General features: G+C 48.6%; 1 protein-coding gene across 4 annotated transcripts in view; it reads right to left on the bottom strand.

Annotated features, from left to right (window-relative positions):
* Window positions 1–26,127, bottom strand: part of SAMHD1 (SAM and HD domain containing deoxynucleoside triphosphate triphosphohydrolase 1) — a 1,667,622-nt gene that overhangs the window by 838,653 nt on the left and 802,842 nt on the right. For all 4 annotated transcript variants that reach the window (XM_085618924.1, XM_085618923.1, XM_085618925.1 and 1 more), the window contains one exon: window positions 3,353–3,461. In XM_085618924.1, the coding sequence (XP_085475050.1) occupies window positions 3,353–3,461 (109 nt within the window). The remainder of the gene's footprint in view (window positions 1–3,352; window positions 3,462–26,127) is intronic.

Genomic DNA, 26,127 nt, shown 5'->3' with positions numbered 1-26,127 from the left:
GTTTTGGTTGTCCACTACAAATCTGAGGAACTTCCTGTGAGCGTTGTGCACAGGAATGTGGAACTAAGCGTCTTTTAGGTCTAAAGTGGTCAGGAAGTCGTTTTGGGAGAGCAGTGGAAGTACCTGCTGAAGTGTTACCATGTGAAAATGGTCTGAGTGTGTATGTGTTTAGGGGCCGTAGAGTGTCGTCCCTTTTTGGTATGAGAAAATATAGGGAGTAAACCCCCATATTTCGTTGGTTGGTAGGAACGTGTTCTATCGCCCCTTTTTGTAGGAGGGAGATTACCTCCTGCTTTAGTAATGTTAAATGTTCCTGTGATATTGGGCGTTGTCTGGGTGGAATGTTTGGGGGGGTAGATATTAGTTCTAGGCAGTAGCCTGACCGAATTATTTGTGTTACCCATTTGTCTGAGGTGATGGTAGCCCAGACAGGAAGGAAGTTTTGGAGTCTGCCCCCGACCGGAGTGGGATGGTCTGGGGGAGTGGAGGGAAGTCATTGGGTAGGTGTGGAGGCAGAGCGGGCGGTGTTTGTCTTGCCTCTGCCTTTATTATTGTTGCCCCTGTAGCCGCCTCTTTGGTAACCCCTTGTGAAGGTGGATTGGGTAGGGGCTTTATATGAAGTGGAAGCGGTATCAGAGGAGTAGCCGCTGGATGTGCTCCGAAAGGAAGAACGGCGAACGGAACGCCTGGGAGGGTGTGATTGTAAGGCTCCCATAGATTTCGCCGCGTCCGTGTCTTTTTTCATCTTTTCCAGGGCCTCATCCACTTTTGGGCCGAACAGATGTTCTTGGTCAAAGGGATGGTTCAGGATGGAAGCTTGTACTTCTGGTTTCAATCCTGAGATCCTTAGCCAGGCATGGCGACGGAGGAGGACGCTAGTATTGATGGCCCTGGAGGCGGTGTCGGCTGCATCTAGGGCACAACGGATGGAGGTATTAGTGATGGTTTTGCCCTCCTGAATTAACTCGTTTGCACTATTTTTGTATTTGTCAGGGAGCTGTTGCATTATGGCTTCTAGTTCATCATAATGGGCCCTGTCATATCTTGCTAGTAGCGCTTGTGTATTAGCGATACGCCATATGTTGGCAGCTTGTGATGCAGTGCGCTTGCCGGACGCGTCCAAGAGTTTTGACTGTGAGGTGGTGGTGCTTCGCCTGACGCCTGGGAGTTGGCCCTCTTTCGTGCTGTGGACACTACCAGGGAATCTAGTGGTGCTGGCCCTCTGATTTAGGAGGGATCTGTAGGGGCGGCTTTATATTTTTTCTCAATGCGCGGGTCAATGACCCTGGCTCTGACTGGGTCTTTAAAGACCGCCGGCGCATGTTTTATAACTCCTTTGAGCATGGGCAGTATGGAGGTGGTCCTATGCGTGGTGTCGAAAGCATCGAGGAGGAAATCCTCCTCCACAGGGTCGGTATGGAGATCTACCCCGTGATAGTGTGCAGCTCTTAGGAGTAAGTGGTTGAACCCCAATGAGTCTTCTGGTGGGGATGGTCTCGAAGGATAGAGATCATCTTGTGGGACGTTAGGAATTTCGGGGAAGTTATATTCGTCCCATGGGTCTGGGGAGCCTGTGGGAATAGGGTTCCCTGTAGGTAAGTCTTGGGGCACGTCCCCTATGTCATCATATGTGTCATCATGATCATCATCATCCGGAGGGGGTGTTGGGGAATGATGAGGAGGGGGTGGAGAAGGAGAAGGTGGGGGAGGGGAAGGTGGAGGGGATGGAAGAGGTGGGGAAGGTATTCTGAAAGGTGAGGTAAGCAAAGTCCTTCTTCTTTGGAGGTGGAGCTGGGGCAGGTTTTTCCAGCGGTCTCTTTTTGATGGTGAGCATCACATGTCCGGTTTTGGGATCCTTGGTCAATGTCTTTTGCAATGGATCCGGTGTAAAGAGTTCTTCTGAAGGTGGTTTATCCGTAGGCGCCGAAGGCATCGGGCCGTTGGTTTTCTGGCTTTAGTGTCCTGTTTGGAACTATGCGGCTTGGAAAGGGCTTTTTCTTTGGTCGGTGCCGAGATGGGTTTCGGCTTCGAGATCTCGGTGCCGGTGGCCTTGTGTGCTTTTGTCTGTTCCGGGGATGGTGTCGGTACCGAGGAGCTGGAGCTGGGTTTCGGCACTGAGTCTTTCGGTATGGAGCTCGGTGCCGAAGAGGAGGCCATTTTCTTTTTCGGTGTCAGTGTGAAGTGTTTGTCGGCACCAACGGTGGGCTGGCTCGAGCTGCAGGAAGGCTTAATCGGCTTCTTTACCGGTCCCGAAGGTGCGGTGTGGGAAGCAGTGTCCATGGTCTTACCTAGGCCAGGAGGCGAACGCGTGACTGAAGCCTTTTTCGGTGCCGGCCAGGGTGTTTGGGGGGGGGGGGGAAATTGATACTCACGACCCTCTGTGCCGGAGTGATGTCCTCCACATCTGAATCGTCGGCTTCGGAGGTGCTGACGAGGCCCTCGTCGGTGTGTTCTTCTGGAGCGTCGACGCCCTCTCCGAACATGTCATTAGGAATCGCCGTCGACGAGTGATCCATGGTTCTTCTTGCCCTTCGGTCTCGAATAGTTTTCTTGGACCGGAAGGACTTGCACGCAGGACAGTCTCGAGCCTTGTGTTCATGGGAGAGGCAGAGGTTACATACTTTATGGAGATCGGTGTGGGGGAATTTGGACCCACATCGAGGGCACTTCTTGAAGGGAGTCCTTTCCATTAGCCAGGACCGGAGCTTGGGTAGGCCCGAAGGCCGTCGTCGACGACTGGAATCGAAGGTCGCGATCGAAACAATACCGCGAATTGGGATGAGGATTGCGCATCGATTGAACTGGAAACCTGTTCGGAACTGGAGCGCGAAGATCACATCCAAGCCCGATGGCGGAAAAAAACAATCTGAGGATGGAGCCGAAGCCCATGAGCAATACTATCCAAAGGAGGAGTCACAACCTCGTGACTTCCAAAGACTTTCCAAGAGGAAAAACAACTGCAAACATCCGGGCCCAACACCAGATGGCGATCTATGCACAAGTGTGTAATGTGCAGTTCATATGCCTCTAACACATTGTTCCCGGTGAATAAACCTGATGTGTGGCAAGTCAGAGGTTTTTAGGAAGGGAGAATGGAATTGTTTTCTATGTAATTACCTCAGCAACCTCATGCGTAGGAGATGGTATCAAATAACGTTTAAAAAGAAATAAAACAAGTTATGAAAACTGTTTAGATGCCATCTTTAGTGGGAGTAATTAGCCATATGAAATATAATTTAAGTCTACAATTATAAAAACTGAAATAACCAATAGCTCTTCGGATAGCACTTTAAGCCAATAACAGGTAAAATGGATTTGCAGTAGTAATAATGTATCGTTGCACATAGCCTACCTTGTCTCTTGTGCAGATATGCTTTTTGTTTCCTACATCACAAACTCGAGCAAACTTCAAAAAACGCTTATAATCAAAGTTGTTTTGGATTCCCAGGTGATGGCAATCTCTATTAAAATCCAAAGAAAAAAGGAAAATATGAATTCCCATCATTCGTTTTTTATTAAACATTTTTTTAAAGATTGAAAGCACTGCAATACACCACTATCTTTTATCATACATTTTTATATCTGTACTACACCACAGAATACAGTTTCACATCATATTCCATTCCAGTACAGTAAAGATCCACTGTTGTTAACTACAATTTATTTGTCATCCTCAATTATCCAAAGATTGTAGCGTTCTAGCCTTAGAGGCGGTGCACGGGCATCCCCTGTATCCATCTACTCCACACCTTTTCCCACTTTCGGGGGAAGCCTTTGTTTTCATAGACTTTTTCCCCACTATACACCAATCCATGTCCTTCTTCCAATCATGTAGGGATGGTATAGCTTCAGCCCCCCAGCGATGTGCCGTGTTGCGCTTTGCCATCATCAGACCTGGGGTTACCCAGGTCTGATCTCCTCTTCTTAAGTCCATAGCCTCCCACACATTTAGTAGACACCACTTGGCCAAAAGCGGCAGCGTCACACCATGTATCTCAATCATGCACTGTACAACAGAGTCCGCATTGGATTGATTTTTGGGGCAAGTCCAAATTATATGATAGGATGTCCGCTCCTGGCCACAACCTCTACAACAGAGTGGGTCTGACTTTCTACCCATCTTTACCATCGTGGTGCTGGAGATATAGGCCCTATGTAATATTTTAAGTTGGACCAGGCGGAAACGGGTCCTGATTGCTACCTACCTAGGTGATGCTTAGGCTTGTGGTCAGTCTTCCTACAAGTCAACTAAATCCCTCTCCCAACTTTTCCGTAAACTGTCAAGCATGTCAGGGGCGTTGTTTATGAGGTTTTTTTTTAATATGTGAGCAAGATCACCCTGCGAGTGATATGTCCTTTGAGGAGTATATTTTCTAGGGGTGATAATTCTGGAAGGGTCTCTCCACAGGGTAGTGCCGCCAACAGGGAATGCCGGATTTGTAGATATCGAAAGGCCTCAGTGGGGGCCAAATTGTGGGATTTTTGTAAGTCAGCGAAGGGTATTATCTCTGTCCCAGAGTACAAATCTACCACCCTGGCGAGTCCTATTATGGCCCATTTGTTGAAGCCTTGTCTCGTGCCCCCATGCACCCAGAAGCTCGGAATCCCATAAAGTTGTAGTGATTTTATTTCTCCAACCCAGCTTAGTGAGTGTTGAGTGTCGAATTTGGACTATCAGTGACGTCCGCCTCTCCAAAGTAAGGTGACACAGGTTAGTATAGAGTGCTTGAAGGTACCCCTTAATTGAATAAACAAACAGTCCATCCGATAAGCAGGTTCAGTTAATGGTTGATGTCCCCACTGGTTGATAACTGCCCACTGCGCCCCTCTATAGTATGTTTGGGTGTCAGGCAGGGCTATTCCACCATAATACCAGCCTTGTGTTAAATGATTGAGAGCAATTCGCGGGGCACCCCATACCACAATAGGGCTCTGATCTCACTATGTATGGCTTTAAAATTGATATCTGGTACAGCAAACATGTATTTTTCAACACAAAGAAAGAGTGGAAGTGCCATCATTTTTAAATAGTCCCATCCTCCAACCCTGTGAGAAGCTTGCTTGGTATATGGTGTACACTTATGTAAGTGGGCACCTTGCACCAATCCAGACAACCCTTATAGTATATGGTACCCATGTACCCAGGGCATAGGTACCCCAGAGGCCTCCCATGGGCTGAAGCATGTATTTTTCCACCCATGAGAGGCCATGCAAAATGGAACAGGTCTGCTACTGCAACCTGTGGAAGCTGGTGCTTGCACCACTTACTGTAGCTATAGGTTCACTACATTTAAAACTTATAAGTCACCCCTATAGCAGGCCTTATCAATCTTGAAGGCAGAGTGCTGGGTTTTTAGTGAGTGGGTGCCCCTGCATGAGCAGAGCCTCTCTGCAGTCTTCGGAAACCATTCTCCCGGGTTGTCTGTGACTCAGCCGGACATATAGGTAGAGCTGCATTATAACTTCGCGGTAAATGCTATCTCGAAAACGGCTGCATAGAAACATAATGTGTTTGGTATCAAACACCTTGGAATCCTACCTCAACACTGGTGACTGGTGCGGGAGGTATGATTCCTCCTTCCTGAAGTGAGCTTCGTGGGGTCACTGGTCTATCCGGTGCCAGCCTTCAAGACTCAGTCAGCTGCCGACAAGAGACACATTTCTGCCCTCCTGCTGCTGAGCCAAGCTCGAGCAGAGGAAGGCAGCACAATAGGCATCATGTCACAGGGAGGTGTGACCACCTGCCAGACAAGATTTAGTGTATTGGGCTGGGTGGGTGCACTCAGAGTGCCTGAAAGTCAGCACTTGGGGCACATTTGGGGTCCCTGTGCATAGTCCAGCTCGAACCAGTTCTGGGAGCCGTTGGCTCCTGCTCTGGCGCAAACGTGGATTAAGGACATGGGTGTAAACACCCCTCTGTCCTGACCCTCCCCTAGTAGGGTCCCCCGAATCTGTCCAACCCTCTCCATTGGGTACAAAAGGGCTTACCTGGCTGTAACACTTTAGATTTTACGTGGACAAGATTCTACAAGAAGAAACCACTGACCTTCGACCAGCTGGAAACTCTGGACCTCGACTGGGTCCGAATTAGTCGCCCTCTCGGTCCAAAGCTTTGTCTGTGCCCTTGCTCCATACAGGACCTGTGGTGCACTAAGTACAAGTGAAGAATCTCCAGTGGAGTGAAGGAGTCACTCCCCTGCACTAGCAGGCACCTCAACGCAACTAACCGGTCTGCTGCTTCCGAGCTCTTTCGGACTCTGAAGATCTCAGCAACACAGGAGGTGGGATTTCGAAGGTCCCCGAGGTAGATCTGCCCTCTCAGCAAGTTTGAGGTCAGTATCCCTCGTGGGGACTGCATAACCCAAACCCCTGTGCACCGCATCCATTTGCAGTTGCATATGCTTGATGGTGATTCCCTGTGCATTGGACTCCGTGTAGTCCTGACCCTGAGCAGTATTTGCAACAAAGAAATCCAGCCTACTCGCACCAAGGTCTCCGTGGGCTGGTACTTTGCAATCTTGCTCGAGTTCCCCTTGTGACGCCTGGTCATTCGGCCTGTGGTTCCTCCTGAGGGTCATCTTGATTACTGTTCGGCTTCCGTTGTTCCAGATGTACCCTGACTCCCCATTGCTTGGCGAGTCGCCTGGACCTTGCTGGTCCACACCGTAAACTGCTTGACCTTCCTGCGTGGGTTGCTTTTGCCAAGGCTACTTGGTTTTCCAGAAAAACACCAACTCCTCAGCACTCGACATCCTTCGTGGGACATCTCACATCTGGCTCCTGGTCGTCATCGACGTCTCCTGGTCCCCGTGGCTGCAGAATCAAGCCTCCATTTACTGCACCTGAAGAACCAGACATCGGTGGGCTTTCGTATCCCGAGCCCCTGGTCACTCTGAAGTGACCCAGACTTCTCCCCTCTGCTTTCAGGTTCCTTCCTTCCCGAATCCAGGCTTGGATTACACCGGACCCCTTTCACCTTCACAGCAGCAGTACTTCTTTGCAGCCCTCCACTTAGAACGACGGCGGTTTCCGACACCACTCCAGACCTATGCACCTGGCTCGTCTAGGATAGGTAACTCGGTCACTATGGTATCCACGGGTGGGGTGGCACTCCAACCTCTTAAGTTCCAAAGGGTTTCCTCAAAGCCCTCCTAGAAGGGTCCTTAAACTGTGAAATTGCAACCGCGACTTCCCCATAGAATTGTACGGAGCCGAAAGTCGTGTTAGCACACTGCACCCATCCTCCATGAGATCCTTATCTACTCACCTAGGGTGGTTCCTTGGGGTCCGAGCGATTCTACGTGCTCTAGACCTTTTCTTGACCCGAGTCATGGTTGTTATACCACTATTTTAGTATATGGTTGTAAGAAGTTGGCCTGGCATATGCTGTTCCTAGTTATAGGGACACCTTGCACCAGTCCAATTCGACTCCTATTGATGATAGGTTTAAGACAACCTTTAAAGAAAGCTATCCTAGTGGTAGCTGTGGAGAGCAGCCTTCAGGCTAAGTCTTGAAGGAGTGTTAAGCTTATTGTTTTACCATAATAACCTCTTGAATAACCAAATGAAAGAGTAGCCCACACAGGTATATATATAAAATATATGTATTTATTCTAGACAGAATCCCACAGTCACTTTATGTGGCTAGTGGCAAAGTTACACTTCAAACAAGCATTTATAAACACAATAAATAGCACAGAAATCAATGGGCCCCAGGGGGGGACCAAACCATATACTAAAATAGTGGTATAAGAACCACGACAATTCTACAGGCAATGCCTAGGGCATTCAGGATCGCTGGCCCCTTCAGAATCCACCCACAGTTAAGAGGAAGGGGACCCACGGGAGGCGTGTGCAGTGCGAGAAGTTGCTATCGGGATTGCAATGTTAGCCTATGGAGAATGTCGCGGTTGAATATTTAAAGATTAAAGACACTTCTAACAACAGTACAAAGTTAAGGCTTGAGACTTAAGGCTTTGGAGAGCCCACCACCACGGAAGTACCGAAGTACCACTGTTACCTGCCCCAGGGAAGCCGGGTGCATAGGTCGATTCTGGTGTCGGGTCGCGGGCTGATTTTCTATGGAAAAGTAGTCCAAACTGCTGCTAGCTGGAAGCGTCGTTGAAGTCGTGAAGATTAAAGTTGAAGAGAAGATAAAGATGAACCTGAAAGCAGAGGGGACAGAGTCTGGGTCACAGCACAGTGACCAGGGAGCTCGCAGGAAGGAACTCGTGGATGTCGGGTGCTTCAGGTGTGGAAGGTACAGCTGGGCTCTGCAGTCACGGGCTCCGGGAGGCTTCAAGGAAGGCCAGCTTCTGGAGGGCGACTGTCCCACGTCGGCTGAGGGTTGCTGCGGTGTTAGTGTCCCGATTGGATCCACTAAGCATTGGCAACCGCAACCCACGCAAGAGGAACAAAGCAGCTGCTGGTGCAGACCCACGAGGTCTGAGGGTGCTCTCCTTTGCAGGGAGCGTAGAGCAGGCCTGGAGCAACCAGGGGAACTCTTGGAAAAGAAGATTGTCCTCCGTCAGGGCCCACAAGTCGAGAGACAAGGGACCGCGGAAGGCAGCAAAATGGAGTGCGTAAAAGGGCTCCCACGGGCCACCGGAGCGGGCCAGGGAGCTGAGAGTCGGCACAAATGCTGCTGGATGGTTGGCTCAGAAATGGGCCAAAGCACAACTTCCCCACTGGTCGGGGTCGTGTGCTGGACAAGAGGTGGCCGGTGTCTCGGGGTATGCGGGGATCTCGACACCCACGTGGTCCAGGGTGCTCAGACTTGCTGGGCACACTCACAGGACGCTGGGATGCACTGGAGACCCACCTCGAGGTTGCTGGAAGGCGTCGAAGGTCGTGAGAGCAACGAAGTTCCAACCGGGTATCTTGTAGTCTTTTAGGTGCCTGCCAAGCAGGGGGATAACTCCTTTATCCCAAGGGAGATTTCTTCAGTCAGCTGGGCAGCAGCTCGTCGAAGGTCAGTTCTGTGAAGTCCTGTACGAATCTAAGGCTCTAGGGCAAAGTTATTCCCATATATCCCCATGATTAGGGGATGGTCCAAAATAGAGCCTACCAATCAGAGTAGAGGCGGGAAAGGGTGGCTACACCCACTCCCCTTTGTGTGTTTCCCGCCTGGGCGAGGGGCAGGATGCCCCTGAACCGGTTCCAGGCGGTGTATGCAGAATTGGGGCTCTGCAGCTGCCTACGTGCAACTCTGAAAGGACATTTGGTGCACCCACCCTGTTCCAATCCACATATCCTGTCTGGGGAGGTGCTGGCACCTCCCTGCCACAGGAGCCCTATTGTCCAGATGGCGAGGCTGGGGTTTTCCCCAGCAACAGCCAGCCAGAGTCGTGTAGGTGGCGGACAGTAGCCATTTTGTGGTACATGTGCACTTTTAAATTGGTGTCCAAATTCTACCGCTTTTCCCATATCACCCTCCTAGCAAGGGGGAATCGTGCCCCCATGCCCATGGCTGGACTGGGGGTATGATTCCTTCATGTTTGACACCAAACACGATATGGTTCTGTGTAGCCATTCCCAAGTTACAGCGATGACGCAATAACTTATAATGCGGTTAAGAGTATATGGTATGGCTACACTACAAACAACCCAGTAACGATTTTACGAAGGTTGCAGAGAGGTCCTACTCACGTAGGGGTCCCCCCTCACACATACCTCAGCACCCAGCCCTGTAGGATTACCAGGGCCTGCCATAGGGGTGACCTATGAGAGTATATGTGTTGTAATGGTATGGGACATAGGGTACCTACATCCCTGTAAGGGGTGCTAGCACCACCTTACCCAGGCTACAGTAGTGGCCTGGTGGTGTCAGTTTGGGTGGCTGTCCCAGGGTGGCACAATAAGTGCTGCAGCCCTGGTAGGCCTACTGGGGGACCCATGCCCTGGGTACCTAGGGTACCATCTACAAGGGACTGGTAGGGCATGCCCAGCATCCAATTGGTTGGTACCTAGGGTACTCACATAGTTTACCAGAGGAAGCAGATAGGCTGGGGTCCTGGATAGCAGGGCCACAGCCTGGCTAAAGTCATAAAAACAGTCAAAACATCAGCAAAAAGTTGGGGGCAACTATGCAGTCGATGCCACTCTCCTACAATGGTTTAGTCTTCCCCTGGAGCCCACTGTGTATTGTGCTACTTACAACTGTTCTAGTGTTCTCGTATTGTGTGCTTTGTGTTCTATTAATAAATACATATTTTTATGCAACTACTGTGTGGTTCTACTTTCATTCAGTCAATATAGGAGGTGATGTTCCAGTAAAACAAGCTGCTTTACATTCTTTCAAGATTAAGACTGAAGGCTGCTCTCCACAGCTACCTACTAGGATAGCTTTCTAAAGGTTATCTTTGAACTCATCCATCATAAGGGTCGTTTGGACTAGTGCAAGGTGCCCACTTTAATTAGTGGACAGCATATACCAGGCCAACTTCTCATAACCATCATAGCAGCCTTGTGTTTTTTATTGAGGGCAATTCGCGGGGCACCCCCATCCCACAATAGGGCTCTGATCCTATGTATGGCTTTAAAATAGGTATCTGGTACAGGGAACGAGTAATTTGCAACATATAAAGGAAGCGCAGTAGCGCCATCATTTTAAAATATTCCCACCCTGTGAGAAGCTGGCTTGGTATATGGTGTACACTTATGTAAGTGTGCACCTTGCACCAATCCAGACAACCCTTATGGTGATGTTAGTGGTCTTAGCAACCTCAGAAAGCGCTCTAAGTGGTAGCTGTGGAGAGCAGCCTTCAGGCTTAGTGAAGGAGTGTAAAGCAGCTTGTTTTACCAGAACATAATCTTATAGGTATAGATTAAGAGAAAAAGGACCACACAGTATATTTATAAAAATACGTATTTATTATAAGACACTCACTAACTCATACACATATCTCCTAGCTGGAGATATACACAATACTTTTCAATAGAAACAGGCAAGTAGCACGTAATACACAGTGGTCACCAGGGGGAGACTAAGCCATAAACTAAAACAGTGGTATGTGAACCACGACTCGAGTCAAGACTATACCCAGAAGATGTAAAAGTGCCAGGGACCCAAGGAACCACCCAAGGCAAGTAACCAGGAGCCCCACAGAGGCTGTGTGCATAGTGGGACCTCGACTGCGGGATCAATGCAAGTCAATGGGTAAGTCGCAGTTGCAATTTTAAAGAATTAGGACCCTTGCTACTGGACCATGAAGAAACCCTGTGTAAGACAGAATGTTGGAGAGCCACCTCACCCATTGATACCCTTGGAACCAGGATACCTACACCAGGGAAGCCGGGTGCATAGGTGTCAAGTGGCATCTGAAATCGCAGTCAAACCCAATGAAGGACTTGAGGAAGAGGCTGGGGAAGGTGAAAGTGTCCGGTGGAACCTAAAGGTGGATTCAAGTTGAGGAGTACCTGCAAGCAGAGGGGACAGAGTCTAAGCGACTCAGGAGTGACCAAGAGGCACAGAGGATGAATGCCCTCCGATGTCGAGTGCTGCAGGAGAGAGAACGGTGACCTTGGAGCGGAAGCTGTGAGGACCAAGCGATGCTGTGGAAGACCAGCAGCCGTTCACGCGTTGTTCCACGTCGATAGTTGAGGATTCGGTGTCCGTCGGGAGCATCAACAAGCCTTGGCAACTGCAAACAATGTGGAAAGCGAAGAAGGTGCAGTGTCGGGACCAGCAAGGTCAAGGTGACTCACCACAAGCAGGGGAGTCAAGGCAGGCCAGAGCAATCAGGGGGCCCCAAAGAATTCAAAGATGTCCCTAAAGAGGACCCACAGGCAGGAGGCACTGGAGTTGCAAGCTCACCACAGATGCAGGCCCACGGTGAAAGTGATGCTGTGAGGACGAAGATCTTGGTCACTGGAGATGCTTAAAGTTGGGGCCACTTGGAGCCTGAAGATCTTGGAGGAAGGAAGCTAACATGCCTTTGCAACAGCAAGTCGACACGGTGCACAGGGGTTCGGTTCCTGCGGATCCGAGGAGGGATACTGGCCTCAAACCTGGTGAGACATGTGAAGAACCACCACCTGTGTTGCTAAGCCTTTGGGAATCCGTGGTAGCCCAAGATCAGCAGACAGGTCAGCTTAGTTGCGCTGCCTGCAGATGCAGGGAAAGACTCCTTCACTTCAAGAGAGATTACTTCAGGTGTCTTGGATGCCCACAGGCATTGGAAGGTTCATGTATGGTGCACAGGCACAGACGTTGCAGCAGACGAGCAGGGCAACGAGATCATGAGCAGCAGAAGTCTTCCCAGTTGCAGCCTTGATGCCCAGAGCGAAGTCCAGAGTGCCCAGACGGTTAAAGAAAAAGTGGTGTCTGAAATTAGTCTTGTCCCACCACGAATCTAGGTACCCACCCTCGGGTAAGTCCTTAAGTAGCCTAAGGAAAGGGTTGGGAAGATTCAGGGTTTCCTCCCAGGGGTTGGGTCGGACAGTGGGGAGGATACTCCCCATGTCCTTTGGCGAGTTTCGCGCCAGAGGGGGAGTCGATGGCTCCCTGAGCTGGTTTGAACTGGACTATGCAAGGAGGGCACCAAGTGTGCCCTTCAAGCAGACTGAGTTGCGCTAGCAAGCGCTCCCACCCGGCCCCAATAAACTAAACCCTGTCTGGGAGGTGGTCATACCTCCCTGTGACAGGATACCTATTTTCTGCCTTCCCCTGCTCAAGCTTGGCTCAGAAGCAGGAGGGCAGAATTGTGTCTCTGGTTGGCATCAGCCATGTTGGGCTGTCTGGATCTAGAAGACTGGTACCGGGCCTCTCAAAGGAGCTTTACAGTGCATGGAATCATATCACGGTGTGGGAAGTACGATTCCAACATTGTTTGATACCAAACATGATAGGATTCGTTACAGCCATTTTGAGATGGTCATCGCGTAATGACGCAGTGCCCCTATATATGTTATATGGCTGTCTCACTTACAACCTGGGAGAATGGACTCCGTAGGCTGTAGGGGTGCCCTGCTCATGCAGGGGGAGCCTCACACTTAGAACCAAGAATCCTGCCTTCAGGAGTGAAAGGCCTGCTTTAGGGGTGAGATAGGTTTTAAGTACAGTGACCTTAGCTATAGGGATAACTATATCTTTCTTAAGTGGTGCTAGCAACACCTTACAGAGGCTGCAATGGCAGGCCTGTAGCTACAAATTGAGTGGTCTCCCATGGGTGGCATAATGCATGCTTCAGCCCATGGGGGACCTCTGGGGTACCTAAGCCCTGGGCACCTTAGTACTATATACTAGGGACTGACACCAGTTTCCAATCTGGGATGTACCCAAGTACTTATCATACCAATTTAGGGGAGAAAGCACAGAGACTGGGGTCCTGATTAGCAGGATCCCAGTCAGACTAGTCAGAAACATCATTACATCAAGCAAAAAGTGGGGGTAACCATAAAAGCATATCCTACTTTCCTACACTCCCCAATAAGGTAAGTGGAAGAGACCGCCAGTATTTTACACCACTTTTTAGTCGGGCTAGTGGGGACTGTAGATTAAGAGTGAAAAGGTCACGACTGGTTGTGATAAAGATTCCTAGAAACTGGAATACTTCCATCACTATCTGCGCATCACAATCCTTCAACAATCGTGGTGCCGGCCCAATTCCGGTACTTGTTAAAGGCCCCTGAAAGCAAGACCTTAGCTTGTGGACTTCACTTTAAACCTTAACAGGTGGCAGTACAGAGAGTCTCCACACCAGATTAATAAAACCATCATTAACATGATGTTCTCTCCTTCAATTATGTCTGCACTGATGAATTGCCACCGATAAAGAGTGAAGCTGACATAATATGTCCTAGAGTTCATCCACAAATTATAGTTTTATAGACAGATACCCAAGTGGTGGCAGCACCCATTTCCAGGATAGATAAGGTTCCTATATGAAGTTGCATTTGAAGCTGTGGAATGAGTCTTCATAATTGTGGGAAAAGTGATACTATCTTAAGAACTTAGAGGTATGGATTGAATGCTTTCTGCCACCTTTTTGTACATTTAGTTTCCTCTAATTTTAATAGCCATGGCTGGGCATCCTGATTTACGAGTCCAAGACTCGGCCAGTCATTGGTATGTCAGTCTTTCCACTCTGCTAGGAACCTCTAGCCTCTTCTGTTTCCTTACCATCGAGGAAAGGGACACAATGACTGTCATGATGAGGCAATTGTATAAACAATCGAGGAAGAATGAAAGTCAAAGTTAGCAGTACTATCTTGGAGCATGTCTAAAGATGACCTCAAGACCTCCCTTCTTGAACATGCCTCTTCATCCTAAAAGCAAGCAGGAGTCGAAAATTAGCAAACTGGTCAAAAAGAATGAACTACTCGCCTTAGGTAATACGCTTTCTGATGGACACTATCTAACAGATTCTTCACCTTAGAATATCTCCCAGGCGCCAGAATGAATGTAGACAATGCTTCCAGCACTGTTCATATGTGCCGGTAGGCGGCATTGTGCAGCTCAACACCGACTCCATACTGCCCCAGAAGGAATAAAGTAGAACAAACCATACATAAGTGCCACTCCTGCCTGATGACAATTTTCTTGTCTTTTCGCTTTATGCGCTCTCAGGTGTGAAGCACAAAACAAGTATTGGTATCAATATGCCAATCTCTATCTTGGGAACTTGTTACACGTTAAAAGGAGACCACCCAAGATAATGGGTAGGTGGGAGGGTAGTGAGGGATTTGCAGTAAGAGTATCCACCAGAAACTCTGTTACTGAAGGTAACTTTTTCTTCTGGTGGATACTTATTACCACAGATGCCTTACCTTACACTAGATACCAAAGCAGTACCTCCTAAAGGTGGGGGGTCTGCAGAGTGGATTAAAACCAAAATGTCCAGTAGGACTGAGCAGGCAAAGGTCTTATCAGCTTGAGATCAGTATTGATGGATTTTGTGATGGGGCACCTCGCTTCGAGGATGCTATTCACCACAACATTTGTGAAGATTCAGGTGACATACACTGCCCTGTTGAAAAACAGGTCTGCCCGAAGTGGAAGCCTAAACAGAGGCGAGATCATCATGCACAGGAATTCTAGATATCACACTCTCTTGTCCCAATCAGGAGTCATTAGGATGAATTTGGCCCGGTCGTTCTTGATCTTCAAAACTCAGGGCTGGAGAGGTGGTGGCAGAAGGCATACAAGAGTCCTTTGGTCCATTTCAGCCAGAATGCGTGTCCTAACTGAGGAACATGAACAAGCCTGGAAGCATGAGATGGGGTGGCAATCTGAAAGTTGAGGAATCTCGTTTGAGTATATTGTGCTTGTTCTTGGATGCCATAACTTTCGACTTGCTCAACAAGGGTGACCTGGATGGAGAGTAGTCTTGTTTCTTGTGTTCAGTCATGTAACGTTTAGCTTCTCACTCACTAACCACCTTCAGGTGAATCAGGGAGCATTCGTCACAGGACTGATTTTTGGTCCCCGGACAGACATCATGTCACACCATCACCAAGATCTACTTTTGAAGCACCTCATTTGGTTTGAATCCTACAGTCTTCAGTGACGACATCCTTGCTACTACTCTGTCAAGATATCCAGAAGGTTAGAGGCAAAATAAAACTTGGTAGGAGTGGAGCTCCAGTGCCACCTCAAAGCGTGTAAGAAATAAAAAAAAGATGGTGACATCTGCGTGCAGAAGTGGTGCCTAAATTGGCTCTGTGTCGTCATGTCTGGGATAAGATATACCCATGATGGAGGTAAATGATGTCACCTACCAGCACCCAGGAGCCAATGTATTTTTTTCATATCCACTCTGGTGCCTGGTAGTAATTAAATGGTGAGAAATCTGCAGGTAAGTGCCCATCAGATGAACAAGTTACTTACCTTCGGTAAGGCTCTTTCTGGTGGAAAAACTAACTGGAAGCAGCGCTTACAATGCGGCAGAAGCGGAATGTAGGGCCTCAGGAGTATGTTCGATCTAGCCTCCACAGAAAGGTGAGGTAGTTTCAACACCTCAGCTGCCTTCCTCAGGACCCTATCTAGGTGGGCTGGACATGAGTGGCAATCTGTTTCTGAAATGTGCCGAGTCCATAGGCATTCTGAAATCGCAAGAAGTCAGCAAGTTGTCTTCCTCACTTCTGTGGCTGCCATTTGTGATATCAACTCAAGTATCTGAATGTGGTCCGAATCTGAACCAAAAATATTACGTAGGGTTTTGGCAATATTGTTGGCGTGGCATAGGTCCAGGCTAGATTCCTCCATGTACCTGGCTTCTTCAGCCAGTCAGAGGCTCCACGCTACATCGCATCGGGAGGACATGGTTTTAGGTCACTGTTCCTGTCTCTGGACCAATGTCACTGATGGCGTCTGTACTGGCGCCAGTGAAGGAACCACTGACATAGGGTTCAGTGCCAATGTAGCCCAGGCAGCGAAACAGGTGTGCTGTGACAAAGAGCCCCTGAGGTCGAATGGTGCTGAGGGCAAACACACACAAAGCCTCAAACAGTCCAATGGGCACGGAGGCCCAATAATAGGGACCTCCACTTTCCTGCAAAAAAGCGCTGTCATGGCCTGTAGGAACTGCACCAGGTTGGCACCCTGCGCCACAAGACCAAGTTACTTACCTTTGTTAATGCCTTATTAGGTAGAGACATGATCTAGCTGCAGATTCCTTACCTGTGAACTTCCCAGGTGACAAACTGGATCTGGAAGATGATTATTGAGCAGTACTCCGGCGCACCGATAGGTGGCGTTGGCCAACTCAGCGTGACATCGTCGGCATCGTGTCCTTCATCGTGACCCCCGCATCTTCTATATTGGCGCCAACCTGATGCACCAACATCAGTACTTTTCACGACTTTTTACACCAGAAGCGCAGAGCGATGAAGTTGACTGACAATGATGTGTTTATACAAAGAGGGCACTGAAGGGGAAAGCCCTGAGATGAAGAACTGATCCGCAATGTGGGGAGGATGGGTGGGTCGGTAAGGAATCTGTGGTAAGATCATGTCTCTAACATATCAGGAATTACAGAACATAAGTAACTTATCATCTGATAGAGACATCTAGCCGCGGATTCCTTACCTGTGAACAGATATCAAAGTAATACCATCCTCCGGGGAGGGACTGCAGAAAAGTTTAAACCAGAAAGTCCTGTAGGACCAAATGGCCAAAGACGCCGTCCCTACGGACCTGAATGACCAGACAATGTTTTGGGAAACATGTGCAGGGATGCCCATGTAGCAGCCTAGCACACGTCGAGGACCGGAATACCAAGCTAAAGAGCCATGGTGCCTGTCTTGGCTCTGGTAGAATGAGCTCTGAGGCCTTCAGGAGGCCGTTTCTTTGCCAAGGCGCAACAGATCTTAATGCAGAGGACAACCCATCGGGAGATGGTCCTTTTCTGCATAGCACGCCCCTTCTTTGCTCCAACGCACCCCACAAAGAGTTAGTCGTTCACCCGAAACTCTCTAGTGCGGTCAAAGTATAACAATAACGCTCTTTTTGGGTCCAGACGGTGGAGCTGTTCTTTTTCCTTAGAAGGATGCAGTGGAGTGAAGAAGGTTGGAAAGATGACAGACTGCCCTAGGTGGAAAGGTGTCACCACTTTAGGGAAAAAAGAAGCCCTAGTGCAAGAGCACTGCCTTGCCCTGAATGAGGTCAGGTAAGGAGGCTGAGAAGATGATGCCTGCAACTCACTCACCCTTTATGCTTTATGTTTAAGATCAAATGGGGCTCAGCACCACCTTATCTGCATTCTCTCGTCTGCCCCTATATCCCCACACGCCACCTTCGATCCTCAACTCTTGAAAAATGTACAGTTCCACGCTTCAAACTCGCCAGGATGGGTGGAAGGTCCTTCTCTTATCTCAGCCCCACCCTATGGAACACTCTTCCTCCTGTTATCCGCAAAGAAACCAATTACACTAGCTTCCGCAGATCCATTAAGACCTGGCTGTTCAACCAGTAATTCCATTCTTGCCTCTACTTTTTTGTACTCAGTCCGTCCAGGCGCCGGGAAACCCTTTTTGGGTAGCTGTTGCGCCATACAAATTCAATTATAAAATAAAACTCACTCACCCTCCTGGCAGAAAATATGCCTACTAAAAGGCTGTCTTGATGGTGAGCAGCCAGAGGGGACAATTGTGCAGTGGCTCAAAAGGTGTACACATTAGATAAGTGAGGACCAAGTTAAGGTCCCACTGGGGCATGACCAAAAATAAGGTGGGAAACAAATGCATAAGCCCCTTCAGAAATCTATTTCCAATAGGAGACTTAAATAGTGATGATGATCTGGCAACCGTAGAAATGCATAAGGGTAATCCTTTAGAGTGCCCAGAGAAGAGCCCTGCTGGTCATGATTTAGAATGAAATGGAGGATGTCAGAAAGGGAGGCAGACTGAGGATCTTTCTGTACAATATTTGCAAAAATGTTGCCATTGGTACGCTCATATTGGTTAAGTGGAGGACCGTCAGGCCACCAGAATACCTGCACATACTTCAGGAGGAGGGTCAGATGCTATCAACTGTCGCTGCTTTATCTCCATGCAAGGAGGCGGAGGGTTGACAGGTTCGGGTGGAGGACCCTCCCCTGCTATTGAGACAGAAAATCCTCCCGAAGGGATATCCTGATTGGAGGATTGATGTCATCTGCAGAAGTTCAGGATACATAAATCTCAGTGCCCAGTCTGGAGCCAACAGAACGACTTGGGCCCAGTCACTCCTGATCTTTTTGAGCACTGTGGACAGTAGTGGTATGGGCGGAAAGGCGTGCAGAATGCCTAAGCTCCACTCTCGACGAAAAGGGTTGCCGAGTGAGAGCTGCCTTAGAAATTCCAAAGTGCAAAACTGCAGACATTGAGCGTTCTCTTCGGAGGTAAACAGATCTAACCAAGGCTCTCTCCACCACTGAAAGAGTCCTTGGACAGCCTACGGATAGAGATGCCATTCGTGATCCGATAGGCACCAACGGATGAGTTTGTCCGCCCTGGCATTCAGGTAACCGGCTAGGTGTTGAACCACCAGGGTTATACCCTGATCCAGCCAATTCCAGAGACGCAGGGTCTCCTGACAAGAGGGTCCACTACTCCAACCCGCCATATCACATAGCAGTGGTGTTGTCCCTGAACACCTGAACCAGCCTTCCCTTGAGATGGTAAGAAAGCTTTCAGTGCCAAATGGATCACACGTAGCTCCAACAGGCTGATGTGGACCCTGGCTTCCACCGGAGACCAGAGTGCTCTCCCAGATGGCCGCCCCATCCCAAGAGTGACGCATCTGTCACCACTGTGAGATCTGAGTGGGGAATGGAGAGAGGTCTGCTTGTGACCCATTCACAGTTTGTCAGCCACCACTGCCGATCCCCCGTGATCTGGACCAGGTCAGGGAGACTGCCACTATGCTGCGCCCACTGGAACTTCAGGTCCCACTGCAGAGCCTGCATGTGCCATCTGGTATGATGCAGGAGGCCATGTGGGCCAGCAGCCTCAGAGTCATTCTCACTGACATTCAGGATAGAAGCTGAAACATCAGTATCATAGCCTAAATATCCTGGACTTGCCCTTCAGGAGCACAAGGCCAAAACTGCACCGTGTCCAGAACCGCTCCGATGAAAGGATGCGTCAGGGAAAGGAGTCAGGTGTGATTTTGGTACATAGATAGTGAACACCAGCGAGTACAGGAGGTTCGCTGTAGTCTGGAGGTGGGAGATGACCGCCTGAGATGAGCCCACCTTCAACAGCCAATCGTAGAGATAGGAGAAGACTGGCATCCCTGCAGATAAGCTGCGACCACCACCTTCACCTTTGGTGAACAGCCGAGTGGCACTGGTGAGGCCGAAGGGGAGCATAGTAAACTGAAAGTGTTCGTAGCCCACCGTAAACCGCAGGTAGTGGTGATGGGCAGACAGGACAGTAATATGGGAATAAGCATTCTGCAAGTCCAACGCTACCATCCAGTCTCCCAGGTCCAGAGCAGATAGAACCTGAGCAAGAGTGAGCAACTTGAACTTCTCTTTTTGGAGGAAGTATTTTAGGGTTCGGAGGTTGAGGATAGGACAAAGGCCTCCGTCCTTTTTGGGGATGCGAAAGTAGAGGGAATAGCAACCACAGCCTACTTTAGGCACCAGAACCCGCTCTATGGCTCCCTTGGACAAGAGAGTTGTGACTTCCTCTCAAAGCAAAGCAAGGTGATCCTTCGTCAGCCAATCAAATGTGGGCGGCATGGGGGGAAGGGTAGTCTTGAAGGGGAGGGAGTAGCACCTTTGGACTATCTGTAGAACCCACCTGTCCGAGGTGATGTCCCGTCAGAGGTGGAGGTGATGGCGCATCCTGCCACCAACAGAGCACCCATGATCTGAGTGGATTGGACTAGGAACATTTAAGGGGGGAATGGGGGGTTTGTGGCCTGACCTGACCTCTGGTCACCTGACCCATGGGGTCAGGGTGAGCCACGCCTACACAAAGGTTGCTGAACTTGCATGGTCCTTTGGCCAGGATAGGGGTGGTGCGGCTGGAAGCCCCTACCAAAGCCATGAAAGGGGTGATAGATGGACTAAGGACAGGATGATACAGAGAGGCCCAAGGACTTGGCCATAGCGCATGAGTCCTTGAAGTGTCCTCCGCAGAGACAAGAGCGATCAATAATGTTGGCTTGTTATGAGACCTTGAGCAAAGTTCAATAAAAATATTTTTTTTTTCAAATAATAATGTTGGCTTGGACATCCCCAGAGACGCCAGATGTTCTCAGCCAGGAGTGGCACCTAATGGCCACTGTCATGGAAATCGCTCTGCCCAGCGAGTCTGTCATGTCAAGGCCACAACGTATGGCAAACTTTGCTGAACCTCTCTCATCCGCAACAGCGTGGGAGAGGACATTCCGGGCCTCCTCCAGGACTTGTGGAAGCATATGTGCAACTGTCTTCCATAACAATTTGGAGTAACAGCCCAAGAGGCAGGCGTTGTTTACAGACCGCAATGCTAGGCTGGTGGAAAAAAGAAAATTCTTGCCGAAGCTATCCAGCCTTTTGGAGTCCCTATCTGGGGGGAGCAGAAGGAAATGCCCCACGAGAAGTGGAGGCTTGGACCACCAAGCTCTCGGGGGACGGGTGGGATGTGAGAAATGCTGGGTCGCCCAGGGCAGGGCGAAGGTGGTGGGCAATTGTTCTATTCACAGGAGCCCCTGAGCTCGGCTTGGACCAGGTCCCCAGGAGAACATCTGTTAAGGCCTCATTAAATGGCAGCAAGGGTTCCCAGGTGGAGAAGCCAGGACGCAGGACTTCCGTCAAGACATTGGTCTTGACTGCCACAGAAGGAAGCTGCAGGTCCAAAATCTTGCATCCTTACGCACCACCATAGCGAAAGAAGCTCCCACCTCTGTAGCCAGTTTAGGGGGAGAAAGCATGCCAAGCTCTGGAGAGGTATCCAAGCCACTGGCATCACCCAGTTCCTCAGACTAGTTCAATTATTCAGGAGAAGGTTGTATTTCTAAGGGATCTTGCATCTCCTCCCAATCTTCCTCCAATCCTAGCCCCTCCAATAAGGCTTAGGATACAAGAGGCCAAAGGATGGCATAGCATCTGATCGAACTCCTTCTGTGAAACCCAAAGGCACAGCAGCAGGCTGCCAAAATATGGTGCACATAGCGTCATAAAATTATTTTAATTGGGCGGGGATCGCTCCTGGTCCTGCCAAAGGGGGAGGGGGGTCGGGGGGCGGGGGGAAGGAGAGGACATCCATATCATCACGCTTTAACTTCTTGTGTTTTTGTGGTGCTTCTTTCCTGACCCCTTCGACTGCTTTGAATGGGAGGATGAAGACTTAGAGCCCCCGGAGCAGTGCTTGGACATTTCTTTCAACCGGGAAGAGGAACAAGATCTCAGAGGAGACCTCCGAGGTGCCTGAAGCCAGTCAAGTAGCTTTCGGGACCCGTCCCTCAGATCCTTCGTAGTCATGGCCCGGGTCGTGGTCGCACTCCAGGCACCAAAGACACACGAGGTGGAGATCCGTGACCAGCACGGCGACATGCGCCGCACGGTATGAATCGCAAAGTCTTTTTGGATATGATGGATTCACCTACACAAAGATAAAAAATAGTTCAACAAAAAGTCAAAAAAAAGTCTGTCAAAAAATGACAGTGGCAGTTTTCTTCAACGGCTCTGCGCTGGCTAGAAAATAACTGCGGTCATGGCACAGGGGTGGCACCTATACGGACGACACAGATGTCATGATGATGGAATGACAACAAACATGTGGAGTCAACCAATGCCACTTATCGGCATGAAGGAGTACTGCTCAAGAAAAATCTTCCGGAACCAGTGTGACACCTGGATAACTCACAAGTAAGGAATCTGCAACTAGATGTCTCTAACAAATACACCGGAAAGCCCACAGTCCAGAAGCTTCTTTAGCCAGAGTGATGTTGACTAGCTCCGGCTCCAAGCAGAATGCGAGGTGAGAAGTCATCCCTTCGTCTCCTCTTTTTATGTTTCCTCCTTTTAAGACTTGGAGGATGGAGAAGTGAGTGACTTCAAGGCCAACTGAGACCAGCAACAGGCCTGAAGCTTATTGCGTACGCCATTTACAACTTACCCTCCTGCTCCTCGATGTATTTAAGAGTGCCCAAGGCTGCATTTTTTGCATGACCAAGTCATGCTTTGATCCCTAACAAAAGGCAGCAAGTGCTATCTTCCAGTCACTGCAGAACAGATCTAGCAGGGCAGACTTGTAAAAAATGTATTTCTCACAGAACATGCACAGTTAAGGCAAAAGTGATGTATAGGTTAAAGACAGATCTATGGAGTGGGTGCTTAACTCACTGAGATGAATGTATAGCTGGATGAATCAGTGAATGGTACTGTCAACACCAACACTCTCACTAACATGACATTCCACATCAGCATTCAAAAAGTCCTCCTGCAATCACTCAGAGACCTGCACTGTACTTATTGAGTTTTATATAGCGCTGGCTAGACCCGAAGTTATCAGAGCGCTTTACATGAGGATTCTTTGGTTTTCCATGTATTGAAAAGTACAGGTAACCACAGGTGTCAACCTGTCCGAAAAGGTTTTGAAGAATAAACTACTTACCTTTGGTAACGCTTATGCTCGTGAATACTCTACCTACAGATTCCTCATCTTAGAATATTCCTCGGGTGCCAGACAGGATACAGAGATTTTTTCACAGTACTGCTCTTGCACAGCTAGCTGGTGTCAAGGATTTGCATGCTGGCTTCATACCACTATTTGAAGGGACAAAGCAGGGACGCATATATGCGCCACCCCAGCGCACTGACATTTTTTTATCTTTACTCTTTCCATGCCCTTGGACAAAAAGCATGAACAATTGTTGGTAACCGTAGTCATCACACTGACTACTAACTTGGGACCTCTTCAGATGTTAAATACGCCTCTCCAGAGAACGTTCAAGTGGGACGACAGTGAGGAATCTGCAATAAAATATCCACCAGAAAGAGCATTACTGAAGGTAAGTAACTTTTTTTTCTCTTGGTTATATTTAACTACAGATTGCTCACCAAGATACCAAGGCAGTACCTCTCAAGGGGGAGGGTCTGTGACATGACTCATAACAAAAGGTCTTGCAGGACCAAGCCAGTGAAATGCCTTTCTTGCTGATCCAGACTGTCAAGGCAGTAGTGCTTTGAGAACTTATGCAACAACACCCACGTCACAGGCAGCCAGACGTCAAGGACAATCAGTCCACATGCTACGTAGTGGTAGCAGCCTTTGCCCTGTTCAAGTAGGCTTTCAGACCTTGTGGAGGCTACTTCTTGGCCAGAATACAGCAGATTTCAATGCATAACACGATCAACCTCAATAAGCTCCTCTTCTGCACCGGATTCCCTTTCTTTGCACCACAGAACCCCACAAAAGCTTATCATCTACTCAACAGTTGAGGTCCCATTGTGGCATTATAAACGGTTTGGGTGAAAATATGTACATCAAACCTTTAATGAACCTCATCACAGCAGGAGATTTGAACAAGGGAGCTCGGTCTGGCAAATGAAGAAAGGCCAGCAGGGTCGTCCTTCCCCAGACTACCTCCCCTACCCAGCAGTAATGTAGCAGTGATTCCCCCTGTAGGCCCACTTTGGTTCTCCCTTAGTTTTGTGTATTGGATTTTTTAGGCTACTTCTGGTTTGCTCAACCACACAACACATTTGTTTTCGTGACATTTCTTTAGGAATATGCTGTACATGTTGTTTGTACATTTGTACAAGGTTGCCTAGAATACATAACATGGTGTACTGTTCTCCTTGCCTGGTCAGCAACAGCTTCTTATGTTTTAGATTTAACACGGCTGCAGCTTTCCAACACAGAAGTTCTTATCACATGAATTGTGTCTTGTCCTCTTGGGGGCAGAGAGGAGTATTCTGGCAAACAGACCTGTTTTGGAACGGACACCCGCAGAGCCTGAAATGCAGCCTTGCGTAAACTGAGTTTACACTCTTGATGCGGACCACCTAACTACATATACCAGGTATGGGGTCTACAGCCAATCCCATAGATCACTTTTATATCCCTGTGCTCACACCGTAATGGTAGGCCTAGATAATTTGTCATGGTGGGGATGTTTATTTTCTACAGCCCGATAGTAACCTTAATGACTTTGTTTAATTTCATCTGCTTTGTGATCGCGGGACATGCTTCATAATAGACTACGATAGTTTCAATAACTGTATTGTAAACTTTCGTGTCTTTCTTATCTTTACTATGGGCATGCGTGAGTGACGAAAGGTGATGATCTGTTTCCACGGTTCCTTTGGGGGTGAGAGGGTCATGTTCTAAGTTGCCAAACTCACCTGCTACTCTTTGGAAGGTTAGGAGTTCAGGTGATGCACCATGAGCTAGCCAGGATTTGGGCTGACAGATACTGACATAGTAGAGAGACTCAGTCCCTAAATTTTGACGTCAGGTCATCCCAAGGCACAGTTCTGCTTTACCAACGGAATCCCTGTGACATGGCGCTACCAACACTGGTCAGGAAATTATTTAACAGGGCTCCTATGTAGAACTTGTGCATGCCCATAGTACCCTTACACCTCTAGAGACATCCGTGGTGTTGGTAATTAATCCTCCAAAGCACCTAATTTTTTTCTGTTGGTTAACGCTTGAATCTTTAAAAGGATTACCCATATTAGTGTTTGCAATCTTTTTCCATTACTGTTTTATTAATGGCGGCGCCACAGCCTATACCTATAACTGACAATTTTTCATACCTGGAGTCCATGCACATTTAACTATACATGGCCTTGGCAATGCAGGCAGTGACATTATCTTCGTGGTTGAAGCCCACGATGCCTATTGTTTGGAAGTTTTTTGTTCTTGGGTTAATTTTGCAGCTACGGATGCTAATACATAGACATTCCATATATACACTGACATTGCACAACCACAACAATACTGAGCTTATCAGCTCTTAGAAATTCTACTTTTCATGGGAAACATCAAAATTGGTTCTGAGGCACTCTACTACCTATACTTGCTCCTATATGCATGAGTCCCCTTAGTAATAAAGGAGCCACTTCGCTAGCGTTAATTGGTTATATACTGTACCTTGACCTACTAAATATTATTAATGAGCTACAGCAATTGCTTGATTGCTGTCCCATCAAGGGCTGCACTAGAAGGGCAAGCACAGTTGCCTATAGTACCTACAAAAAGTCCTGTAATAATTCATACAATTATGGGTAAAATTCCCGCAAGGCGTGAGGAAATACCTTTTTGGTTAGCCTTATGGGACCACAAGACAAGCACAGAATATTGGCTGTGTGCTTACTTCATGTAATGGCTCCCCAAATAGGTAACTGAACCAGTTTGGGCACCGTCTTTGCTGCATTCTATAACATCACACATAGTACTCAGCCTATGTCAGCCTTCCCGGAGGTTTTATGACAAATACAGAATGAACGCGGGCGGCTTCTGTCCTGGATTTGGGGATGAAATTAATGGGAAACGTTCCTGTGACCTCCTCAATGATTCAGTCAAACATTTACAGGCAGCATCTTTGGCTATACATGAGAGGCTCATGCGGGTTGCACCAGCCAACCAGAAATGTGAGCTACCTATAATTATTGCTGAAATGCACACTTCTATAGGTCGCAATGATTTGGGCACTAGGCCCAATAACCACAACTTGGCAAGGTTGGTTCCGACAAGGACACT

This window comes from Triturus cristatus, chromosome 7, assembly GCF_964204655.1.
Source record: "Triturus cristatus chromosome 7, aTriCri1.1, whole genome shotgun sequence".
Classification (NCBI taxonomy): Eukaryota; Metazoa; Chordata; class Amphibia; order Caudata; family Salamandridae; genus Triturus; species Triturus cristatus.
The sequence above is the reverse complement of the archived record's forward strand: the minus strand, read 5'-3'. Positions and strand labels throughout refer to the sequence as shown.